Source organism: Lepidochelys kempii, chromosome 2 (assembly GCF_965140285.1).
Source record: "Lepidochelys kempii isolate rLepKem1 chromosome 2, rLepKem1.hap1, whole genome shotgun sequence".
NCBI lineage: Eukaryota > Metazoa > Chordata > Testudines > Cheloniidae > Lepidochelys > Lepidochelys kempii.
In genome coordinates this window covers 104,892,105-104,904,233 of record NC_136381.1, presented here as the reverse complement: position 1 = coordinate 104,904,233, position 12,129 = coordinate 104,892,105, and the positions used below count along the sequence as shown (strand labels likewise).

General features: G+C 40.0%; 1 protein-coding gene across 4 annotated transcripts in view; it reads left to right on the top strand.

Annotated features, from left to right (window-relative positions):
• SLC66A2 (solute carrier family 66 member 2) overlaps nucleotides 1-12,129 on the top strand; it is a 110,045-nt gene that overhangs the window by 63,939 nt on the left and 33,977 nt on the right. For 2 of the 4 annotated variants that reach the window (XM_073331843.2, XM_073331842.2), the window contains one exon: nucleotides 5,755-5,971. The exons of the other annotated variants lie outside the window; for them this stretch is intronic. In XM_073331843.2, the coding sequence (XP_073187944.2) occupies nucleotides 5,755-5,971 (217 nt within the window). The remainder of the gene's footprint in view (nucleotides 1-5,754; nucleotides 5,972-12,129) is intronic. 4 annotated transcript variants of the gene reach the window in all.

Sequence of the window (12,129 nt, the reverse complement as noted above, 5' to 3'; positions counted from 1 at the left end):
CGCTTTGGTCCGCTCCGCTGTGCTCCAGGAAGCAGCCGGAGCCATGTCCCTGCGCGGCCCCGGGGAAGGGGGGCACAGGGCTACATGCACTGTCCTTGCCGCGCCTCCAGGTACTTCCCCTGAAGTTCCCCTTGGCCGCGGTTCCCTGTTCCCAGCCAATGGGAGCTGCGGGGGGCGGTGCCTGGAGGCAAGGACAACACATGGAGACCTCTGCTCCCTGCCCTGCAGCGGCGTGGTGCCGGCCACTTCTGAGAGCGACGTGGGGCCTGCAGCACCATGGGAGCAATCCTGCGGGCCAGATCCAAAGCCCTGATGGGCCGCAGTTTGCCCACCCCTGCTTTAGCGCCTCAGAATGTCATAATCCGGCCCTGGCTGTTTATATCAATGCAAGAGTAAAATTACCCAGGCTTCATTTGGGCCAACTCCCAATTATCCTTTTGCGCTATGTTCCCACATTCCCAAAGTTAAAGACCAGTTCAGCACCCTTCTCTTTTTGTGTCAGTCTCTCTCTGACCAACTACTAAAATCCTGTGACAGGGTTAGTTGACTTGGAGCCAGCCAGCCAGAAATGTTGCTGCAGCAGTAACTGCCTTCTGATTTCCTTTTCTTCCTCCTCTTCCCAGCAGCCAAGATTTTTGTTATCTTCTTGAGCCTTCTGGAAAGAAAGACTCAATAATGGCATAGCCTCGAGGCATATGCCCCGTTATGAAATGGGGCAAAGGAGTGACAAGTGCACTTCAGCCTCACAACTACATGAAGCCAAATTTCCAGTGGCTTTTGATTTTTGCTTTCTTATTACACTGTCTTAGTCTTCCTTTTCACAGCTTCTCAGAAGGAATTAATGGAACGACTAACTTGCTGGAAAACTTTTCATGACCAAAGTATGACTTGAGTTTTTGTTTTGTTTTAAGAGCTCTGTAAGAAGTTTGATGCCAACATCCTAGTGGAAACAGATGTTGTGTAGTTTTCCTGGGGTCATTCTGACACTTCACATTTAATCTTAACCTTGAATTTTCCACTTTTGTGTTGGCTCTGATAATACTAAATCTGGTTATTCCATCCCTTCTTTCAGTGTTACAGATGACACACATTTGATGTGAATCCCAGAGTAGGCATGGCAACCTGTTCTCCTCTATCTCCACCCACAAATACTCTCATCATTGCATAAAGGACTTCTGCAGCAAACTCCCTATAGTATTAATAGGATTTTCCAATATAAGTGTCTCTTCCATCAATGGATTAACATGTTAGAAATGTAACCAGTTTATTGGATTAAATAGCATTGGGAGCTGGTAATATGTTACAGAACCTTTCATTTTTACATCGTCAGTTCAAATCTAGTGCAGGTCAGTAGTGACAGAAAGTTACGATCTGATTGTTCAGTGGCCTACATCTGATGAGTTTGATCACAAGTCCACGTGATGCAAATCACCTTTGCTGTCAGCTTTGACATAGGAGCTAAAGACTTAATTGGCAGAGGTGATCTGTCCAGGTTACGGTTGAGGCATATTGGGAAAGCAATGGGGGTAGTTCATATTGTACCGGTGCTGTCCTTGTACCGGTTTTGTGGACAAAAAAGACAAGCCAGCATCTTTCACAAGCAATACAGTCCTATTTCAAGGAATGTAATAAACACCTTGTTTAACGTGGAGCATTAAGGCAGCTGTAGAAAGTGTTGCATTAGTGTGTTTTACAGGTGACTCAAATAAGTGGCGAAAGCCTGTTTTTTTGTTTTGTGTTCTATATCTTCAATATTCGTGATCTATTTATTGTGGAAGACTATGGCAACTAGAGAACAGTGAAATGGTGACATTAGAGACTGAAAGATAAACAATTAGGGGAAAGGATTTTTAGTCACAGTTCAAAATTGAGGCTTTGGTTTAATTATAATCTTGTCTTTTCAGTTAAGTCACATGAGCTCACATTCATGATAGTTGTAATTTTAAAAAAGCAGAAAACCCATCCCTAAAAAAAAAAAAAGTCTTTTGTGGCCCTCTTCATACATTATCAAAGGAGGGGTTAAAAAAGATACCAACTTAATTAAAAATAAAATAATAATAAAAAAACCTTTGTAGGTCACTTTAAGATCAATTAGTCTTTGAGAGAGACTGAGTGAGTGAGTGAGGTAATGTATTTTATATGATCAACTTCTGCTGCTGGAAGGGACAAGCTTTTGAGCGTCAGAGCTCTTTCTCCAGTCTGGAGAAGCTATCTAGAATCTTCAAGCTAAATACAAGGTGGGATAGATTGTTAAGGATGTGGTAGGAGACCAGTTGAAGTCCTCATCCTGTCACACTGTATCAGGTCAGTTAGCTCAACAGTAATCTATTTTGCTATGAAAGGTATAATGATTTCATCTAACATAGTTGGCACCTCCTGGAGAAGGGTGACACTCAGAAGGAATACTTCACAACTTTATTTCCAGCCTTAAATTGATTTGTTTTATTTCCGACCTTTCTTGAGCATCTGAAACCAATTACTAGGGCAGATAGCTTTGGCTAAAACAGGCTGCCTTGCAAAACATCTGAAACCTATTATAAGACAAAACACTAGTTTAACAATCCAAGTAAGGGCCGGCAAAACTAGCATCCATATGAAAAACAAGAAGCAAATGTGACATTATCTTCTTAACATTTTTTTAGAAGTCCAATCAATTTCTACTTGTTTCTGGAAAAAGTACTGCCATTGTCAGGGTGATGCAGAAGTTTATCATTTATTTTCCAAATGCAGAAGTCTCTTTTGATACAATATATGTCCGTTAAATAGAGCAATTACTGATTGGATTGTTTTTAACTGAATTCAGATTTTTTTTTTCTGTAGTTATCAAGGTTATAATTGTTCTTGTCTTCCCTCTCTCCCACCCTCTGTTCAGTAAAACATTACCAGGCTAGTTGTAGCTGAAATTTAGAAATTACTCAGAACCTACAGTCGTGAAATCTAGGCCCTGTATAGCCTAATGATGGTTTGAGCAAGAGACTAGGAGTCAGGAGACCTGGATTCTATGCCAATTCTGCTGCTAACTTACTCTGACACCTTGGATAAAGTCACTTAACTACTTGTACCACAGTTTCTTCATCTATACATTTTTATTTATATAGTATGCAAGCTAGGAAAATTACTTCATAATATTCTCAGATGACAGCATAGGTGCTGGAACTAGGGGTGCTGGTGGTGCTGCCGCATCCGTGGTTTGAACTGGTTTCCGTTAGATACAGGGTTTAATGGCTCTCAGCACCCCCACTATATAAATTGTTCAGGCACCCCTGGAGGACAGGTGTTAAGTAAATCATTATTACAAGGTTGTATTGTTGCTTAGGCCCTGATTCAGGAAAGCACTTGAGCGTGTCCATTTCTGTTCACAACAGCTCTCAAGCGTGTGCATCAGTTACATTGCCTTCAATGGGAATTAAGTATATGCTTAAAGTGAAGTGCGTGCTTAAGTGCTATCACGACTTTGGGATGCTTTTATTAATTGAGTGGAGGTGTTAGAGTGGTGCATGCATTCTGATGGGTTTGTAAGTTGTGTTTTTTAATTTTTTATGTTTGTTAGTTAAATAGCTTTTAGCTATTTAGTTTATATTGTAAAAGTTAGATAGGCATTCAGGTTCACCGTGGGGGTGGAACTGTAGGAAAGGACTCTGAGAGTAGGAGGAAAGAGGGGGAATGGAGTGGGGGGGGGAACCAATCCCCCCCCCCACGCACACATACACACAGTGTATGGAGGTGAGGCCTGGCAAAAGAGGGTGGGCAGTAGTAGGAGAGAAGCCCAAGGAAGCTACACCAGAAAAGGGCAGTACAACCAATAAGAAAAGAAATAGATGCGGAGTCCAAGATTCAGAGTAGTGTAACTAGATGATGAATTTCAAGAGCTGTCAAAGTCCCTTTGGGTCTGGTAGTGTATGGGAGTGTTCTGAGCTACAGCTGCTGCTTTCTGATAGAGTTCAAGTATTTACATGGACACCTTTTGAATATTACATATTGAGTTGGAGGGGTATTTATTGGAAAGTAAATGGAAACTTTCCAGGCACTGGTTGGATATTCTGTCCTACAGGCTTTAGCAGAGAGTCTGAATTAAATCAAAATTTCTATAATTTCTAAGGGCTGAACGTCAATGAATTGCCAGCATTGTCTAAAAAAAACCTGGTGAGAGGATGTTGTTGGGTTGCGTTTAAAGGCCATTTGTAGTTCTGCTTTTCAAGGATTTGGGTCACTTTTGCTTTGTGAATGGCTCTGCAATAGGCTGTTAAATTCAGTTCTTGGTCATAGCACACTAATGTATTTTCTAGTCAAACATGGTTATGCTACAGCTGGGCTGGAATCCAACCTGCTTTCCTGTTTCATTTTGTTTTGGCTGGATGAAGTTAACTTGCTGGATGCAGAGGCTGATGTGATGATGGGTTTAACCTGAATTTACAGAAAGTGTTTTTTAAAGAGCATCCAGATCACCTGGGTATGTTGCAGGGTCAGACAAGGTGTTGATTGGCCTTGTTAGTAGAGTGGCTTTTTTGGTTCAAATTCTTTCACTGCGGGAGAAAGTGAACAAAGGCCACAACTGGTTGGTTGCTTCCTGGAGCGTTTTGGCTGCTTCAAGTAGCTCAGCCATTATATGGTCCACTCTTTTGATGAGTAAGGGGATCAAGTTCTTATGAAGCAAGTGTATTTTAACCCTCCTCCCCCCCCTTTTTTTTTTTTTTAATAGTAGTAGAGTAGAAGAAGCTATAATAGCAGCTACAAGTGAGTCCTTAGTTTAGAGCTTTCATTTTGGTGGTTCCATTATTATTGTTTTGCAATAAAGCCATTGTCGTTGATTGTATTCGTCTTTTATTTTATACCAACCTTATCACTGAGGTATCCGAGTGCCTTTCAGTAGTGCTTTAAGTTATATGAATAACATCTGTCTTGTGCTGTTCATTCTTTCTCTAATGTGCTCCCCAGGGGCAAAGGTTGTGTTTATAGTGTAGTTGCAGTGTTTTATTTTGGCGTTGACTCAAATATATATACCTCTATATCTTTATCTCTATATCTCTATATATCTCCATTGAGTTGTGTTTTTATTAGCAAAGGCTCGGTGGTCCAAGGAATGCATCTTACACTTGGAATGAAAGGTTAGTGAGGTTTGTGGTGGTTCCTGTGGGAATTCATTTTGCAGGCTTGGGCTGGCCCCCCGAGAAAGCTGTCTCCTGCACAGATGAGCTTTTTACCTTTGCTGTAGATAGGTCCATTGTGCTTGAGGAGCAGAGTTGTCTACCACAGTCTTTGTCCCAGAGCTTCAGTCAACTTTTTAGGTGTCCCAGGAGTGTGAGTGCCTCAAAGTTAAGGACCATGACCTTGAATTGGAAAGCTCTTAGATTGTAAGTGTTTTGGGGCAGAGCCTTTGTATTGTGTGGTGTTGTACGAATCTGTGTTGATGTTCTACAACTAGTAATCGCCAGACAGGTCCTCTACATTTCTTGTTTACTCCCCAAGGGGCAAGGATTTCAGTAAAAGCCAATTTTGGAAGCACGTTGAAGGGTGGGAAATCCTTGTTTCCTCTTCGTTTCCTGAGCAGGCACATCCACTGATCAAGCTTTTCCATTTTTAACGTTAGGCTTTGGGGTTTTTTCCCCCCTCCCACCTTTATTTAATCCCTTACATGAAGGATGATAATGACTCTTATGCTTTCCAGTTGTTAGTTCCACGTGTTAAAGATTCTGAGAGAGATTAATGAAGTGAGTTGGGAAAATTCTTATTTTTTTTTTTAATATTCTATTTCAGATTTTGACTTGAACTATTTTTGGCACTGGAGCAAGTTTACAGACTACGTGCAGTGTGTTCTGACTTTCACGGGGGTGACAGGATACATCACTTACCTCTCTCTTGACTCATTTCTCTTTGTGGAAACACTGGGTTTCCTGGCTGTGTTCACTGAGGCCATGTTAGGTGTTCCACAGCTTTACCGTAACTATCAGAACAGATCGACAGACGGAATGAGGTAAGCTATTTGTTTGTTTAAATTGGTGTGTGTTTGTGTTTGAGGTGGGGCACGGGGAGAATCCCTGAACATTTCTGGAAGAATTTTCTAATGTCCTTGAGTTTTTACTGTGTGATAGAGCAGTCATAGGGCTAGATCCTTGGCTGATGTAAGGTGCCACAGTGGCATGGAAGTCAGTCATGCTACATTGATTTACATCCACTGAGGATCTGATCCACACTGGTGGTGGCGGTTTGTAAAATAACCTTTTAAACATTCTGCTATCGTTGTTCACATTGGATCTAGATGAAGAACGGGCTACAGGTCTGACTTCCGTCCTTGATGTCACCCCAAATGCTGACAAATTAATCTTCCTGAAAGCAATAGACATCTCCCCTTGTCAGTCACCTTTCACAAAATATGATTTCCCTCTGGCCTCATTCCCAGCCTTTGTCTTCCTTCCATTACCTGGCTGTTGTACAAAGTTGCTAGGCTCTGTCATCATCTAACTGTCACCATTTCAAACTCTTTAAAGTTCCAGGAAAAGACCCATTTTACTTTTTTTAAAAAATTTTTTTTAAACACAGCATCTATCACTGTGGTACCAGCGACGTAATCCAAAGCCCACTGACGTCAGTGGGAGTCTTGCCATTGGCTGCATTGGTCTTTGGATCTGTCTGTAACTGCTGATGATCTAAGACGTATTCTGTCTGATCACTGCAGGCTCATTGGCTTGTTTCATCACTCCCTGTTCTGTGGCTTTTGGGGCAGTATTTATAGGGAACAAGGATCTGGCACCACTTGTCACGTAAAGATTCAGTAATAAGTGACATAAGACCCTTTTTTGAAACTTAAAAGATTTACCAATGGACTGATTGAGCCCATTAGTGAGACTTCCATTAAAAAATAAATCAACGATATTTTTAATTAAAAAAATTAATCTCCCAATTATAAGTTATATCTTCACAGTCTCTTGCAAATCACTATATGAGGCATGCCACCAATGTCAATGTCTTATTTTAACCGAATTTGGAAAGTGTTGTTTATTGGGAGTGTATAGGGGGGAAACTGACACACATCAAAACCACCAAAGATAGGGAAAATAGTTTGAATTTGTGTGTAATAATTTCTGGCAGTCTAGTTCACACATTTTTGTTAATTAACTATTTTTACTATTTAATGGTACCTTCTGTGATTTTTTTTTTCATATTGGCTGTTCATTCTTATATATGACTTCTACTCATGTGAAAATAAATAAAATGATATTAAAAATTACAAACTAGAAACTTAAAAATGTAGACTCCTTATTGGGTGACCGTTTGTGAACAACTGAGTGAAAGAAAACTTTGATCTCATATCCACCATTCGGAATGTTAGACTAGATTACATTACCACCATGCCCACTGTACATCTCGAGATAATGTTACTTAGTTGCAAAAGCAACTGTAAAATTTTTAAAAGTGACCATTGTATTGTGTTATTTCACTAATCCTTTGAACCAATACAGCAGCAAGTTCCATTTGCCCAGCACTATCATTCTTGACCCTTTATCAATACAGCTGTCTTCCAATTATTTTTTTCCTCAAAAGATTATCATCAAAAAACTTTTGCTTTGGCCAGATACAGAAACTACTTCCTGGGTCTGCTGTCCATATTCCATTTGCTTGTTTGGCTTGGATTAGAGGTATTTTAAGTACCTGCTGAAAGTGCTTCTCTAGTTTGGGACATTTTCAAGGAAATGTTTTTTGATATTTGTTTGCTTTGATGCTCGAGGCATCTTACGATTGGTAGTACCCTTGGCACTGGGGGGAGTCAGGAGTTTTCATGTAAATATTTATGCATTTCGTGCATACTCATTGCCAAAAGAAATTCTGTATCTGTGGTATCCAAGAGAAAAGAGATTTTTAAGTGCCAGACCTCAATCATGCTCTCATTTGGCCTTTCCCTTCCATGTGTAATAGTGTTGTATTATGATAGCTACGACCAGGTAACCGTATGTTTTTCTTAATTACCCTATGGGGACTGGAATTAGCAAAATCAAAGAAGTGCTTTCTATTCAAGCACAGTTGTTTCTCTGTGAAGCATACACAGCATAGAACTGCAGATATCTTATTTTAACATGTACAGCTTCTAGCTGGGGAAAGAGGGTTGCATTTACTGAAGAAAATAGTAATGAAAGTTATTTCACACTACCTTTAAAATAAAAAGCTTTTGGTGGTGTTGGGCTGATGTGTCAGCATGTTCTGTGGCTTTTATGCAATTTGTTCCTTTTTTTTCCTGAAAGCAGTGGCTGACATGTTTTGCATGACATTTATGGATGGTATCAGTAACTGATCATACAGAATATTTGTTTTTAATAGATCTAACGATATTTCTTGAAATGCACAAGTAGGAAGTAGTCTCCTAAAATTTTGTGCTGTTTCTGTCTTCAAGGAAAATTCATCCTCCAATAAACAGTTTCTCAGAATATATTGCAATTTATGTAATTATTTTGGAATGTATATGTACGCTGCCTACCAATATGGGATTCCGAACTTGGTGTCTTTTGGCACTACTGTACTATTACTATTAAATAAGTATGATCTGTACATTATACACAAATTATGAAATTATTTTTGTGGAGGGAACTGTTCCAAATTTGTTTCCTATGACCTTCCCCATCCCACCCCACACACTGTTATGGATATGACAAAAACCCTAGTCCTGCAAACACTTAAGCATTTATGTAGCTATATCCAGATGAACAATGCCGTCTGACTTCAGTAGGTCTACTCACATGAGAAAAGTTATACCCATGCTTACGTGTTTAGAGGCTTGGGGCCCGACTTCGTATGGTTATAATGGGTGCCTGTTGGAATTTTGACTGCTTACCACTTTTTACGTGGGATTAGCATATATACTGTCTGTCAGAGTACAAAAATCTTATTAGATTCATTAATTGCTGAAATATGGCAAAAGGTGAATGTCTTTCTAAATTAGAGCCAGGTAGGGAGTAGTATCTGATGTGTTATGCATATTTTTACTTTAACAAATTATTCATTTTCTAAATTAAAACAATATCTGAGGAGGGAAAATAAGTGACGTGATAGATGAATTTTTACTTTGGCCTAATACAGAAGCCAATTCCTGGGTCTGCTGGTTCAGGAGTTCCCTTCTCTGATACTGTGTTGCTTCTGCAACAGGCATACAAGAAATGAACACTACATTGGAAGCTCTTTGGGGCAGGGACCATCTTTTTGTTCTGTGTTTGTACAGTGCCTCACACTATTGGGTCCTGGTCCATGTCTCTGGCTCCTAGCAGCTATGGTAGTAATAGTTAAATGATCACTTGAGGGCATTATCTGCATCCCAGTAAGTGAACTCAGAGACCAAAGATGAAGAAAGGTGTTAAAGGAATGTATGGTTGTTAGTGAAAAATGAATAGAGAGCAGTCTCAAGTTGCTATACTATGTGCTCTTAGTAATCTTATCTGTGCATTTCAGTTGGCTACTGTCCTTCAGCTCAACGAAAAATGCGTGCAACATCTGGTATCAAGAGGGTTGGCAGAGTGGGCGGTGGTGGTGGTGTTGTAGCCATGTTTGTTGTGGGCAGTAGTCAGGTATGGGGAATTTGTATAAGCACTGTAGAATTATTGAGAACCAGCTGTGCAATCTGATTATATGTGTATTATGGCTGGTGATATTCCTGAGTCAGAGTGCAGGGACTTGAATGTATATGGAATAAAATATGGTCACTGTGCCTGTCAGATCACTCCAGCAACCAGTCAAAATTTACAGTTATGGGTCAGTGACTGTACAATAACCGTGCGCTCTGATTGGCTGAGAATGATACAATGTCTGAAAATTTATGTAGATTCAAGTTGAAATACATTTCAGAGTTCTGAGACTCTAATAAGGGATTTCTATGGATTCTGAGTTTGGCAAATAAATCTAAGCTGATGTATAATCAACATGCATACATCTGTATAAATTTGGTACGATTTATTTGACTCAATACTAAAGATATTCTGCTCCCCACCATTTGCCAGAAACAACTTGTAGTAAGAACTCATCTGACTCCATGCAAGTGGCTCTTTTATTTTGAGATAAATTTTATTTTTTATGTCCACTCCTTTTTCTTTGTTTGTAGTAATATCAGCCGTGTGCCTACCAGAGAGTTACTGTGCTGCAGGCTCGAGGGAGCAGAGACCAAAGAGAAAACTTGGGCATGGGAGGAGGCAGAGAAATTTTAAGTCAGGGGAGATGTATGCTGAATCATAGCCTTTCATTATAGTAAGCCAGGGCAGTGTGTCTTGGAATGATGGCTCAGGGGTAAAAATTTTCCGTTATTAAATAAATATTTAGGACAAATGCTGATGTGAAGAATAGAAAATTCCACAGTGGCTCTTAAATGACTCACCAAATTTGTCTTTAAAATTAGTACTTTATAGGAACATGGGGCTCTGTTCCAACATTTAGATATTTTTGCAGAATTGAAAATCTAGACAGTACATTTATAATCCCATTAATTATTGGACTAATCTTGAAAAAGGTACCACAGCTCATGAAGAAGGCAAAGTTAATATCTATCAAGGAAATGATTACTTAATTTAATCTCTATTCAGTTTGGGATCCTGTTAAATCACCTATTTTTTCCTATTATGAAAGAGTAATCTAATTGTTACTGAAGTGAATTAAATGCATGATTAAGGATTTTACTATAATTCATTTACTCTTTTACATCACACTGAAGAAAGCAAAAAAAGTAATCCCCAAACTTTGGAGCCCTGAAATACAGAGTTAATCATACTATCTGCAAAAGTATGATATCGAAGAGGACAAAAGATTGTTCTTTATACCCAAGTATAACATACAAAAAAGTTCTGAACGCTTCAGAAACTTGATGAACAAAAGTTTCCATGCAGAATGTTTCTCTTCCAGCAAGCAGAGATTCTGGCTTTGTTGTTGTTGGGTATGATTATGTAGTATAGTACTCCTGGCACTGTTTCTTGCACTTATTTCAGAGCCGAAAATCCATATAGGCCTTGTGACAGAATGGCTCTCTGATCAATAATCTGCATCAGATTATGAACTCTGTGTTGTACTGTGTGTGGAAATACCAGCACTGTGACTTCACAAGTCTGGTCTTGACCCTGGGCAATGAATGGTTCTGCATCCCAGACAGCTGCCCTGTCCAAGGAAAGCTGTTTGACGGTTTGTTGAAAGACCATTGCTGAGAGCCATCAAGACTTCAGACTGGGGTCATCGACTTGGAATGATTCTCAACTACTGGTCAACCCCAATGAAACAATGGTCTCTCTACAAACCAACCTGCAACAGGGTAGGGGAAACATGACTGGTGGGTATGGACTTTTCAGGCTTTGTCTTCACTACTAGTTACTTTGGGGTAACTAAGGCACCTGAGCTATCGTGAGGTGAAGACTGGACACTATAGTTTTACCATGAGAGAAACAGCCCTATACCCACTCTAGGGGTTGACTCTGGAGAGTTTTTCTCATCTTCACTGGGGATAGCTCATACACGTTAGTAAATCCAGGGTAGAAACTACACCTTATTTTAACAATGAAGATAAGACCTTGATGTGAGTATATGCCATGGAGTCAGAGGCCGTATTTAAGAGCAGAATGGCTCTTCTCTGAGCAGGGGTCCGACCTTGCCACGTGTCAGAAGGATTTGCAGGATCAGGGACTCTGCCCAGCCTGAAATGCTGATGAACCAGGGACTTGTAGAAAGGTGAGATCAGAGGTGGGGAGGAGGGTGCCTCTCAGGGCTTCTGTTGTTTTCAAAGATCTGGAATTCTATAATGCATTGACTTCCTGCCACATTGTGCTTAATTGCCCGGCTAATGTGAAGCCATAAAGAATTGCATGGACTTTGTAAACAGATGTAGATGGGGATCTCCAATTAGGCATGGCAAATAATTGTGCAAAGCTAATTTGTGGGCATGTAATTCAGCTTTGTGCACTCTCACGTAACCAGTTGGGTACCTACAGGCCTTGCACAGGTGCAAATGTCTGAATCAGACACGTACAGGCACATACACTTATAAATTTGGCATTTTGTATGCGTAAGGTAGGCTCACACAACTAACTATACATGCCTAACTTGGAAAATCTGTTCCATAAAGGCTGTGTGGGAGAGTTAAGGTATTATATTAGGTCAGGTTACAACTTAGTGTGG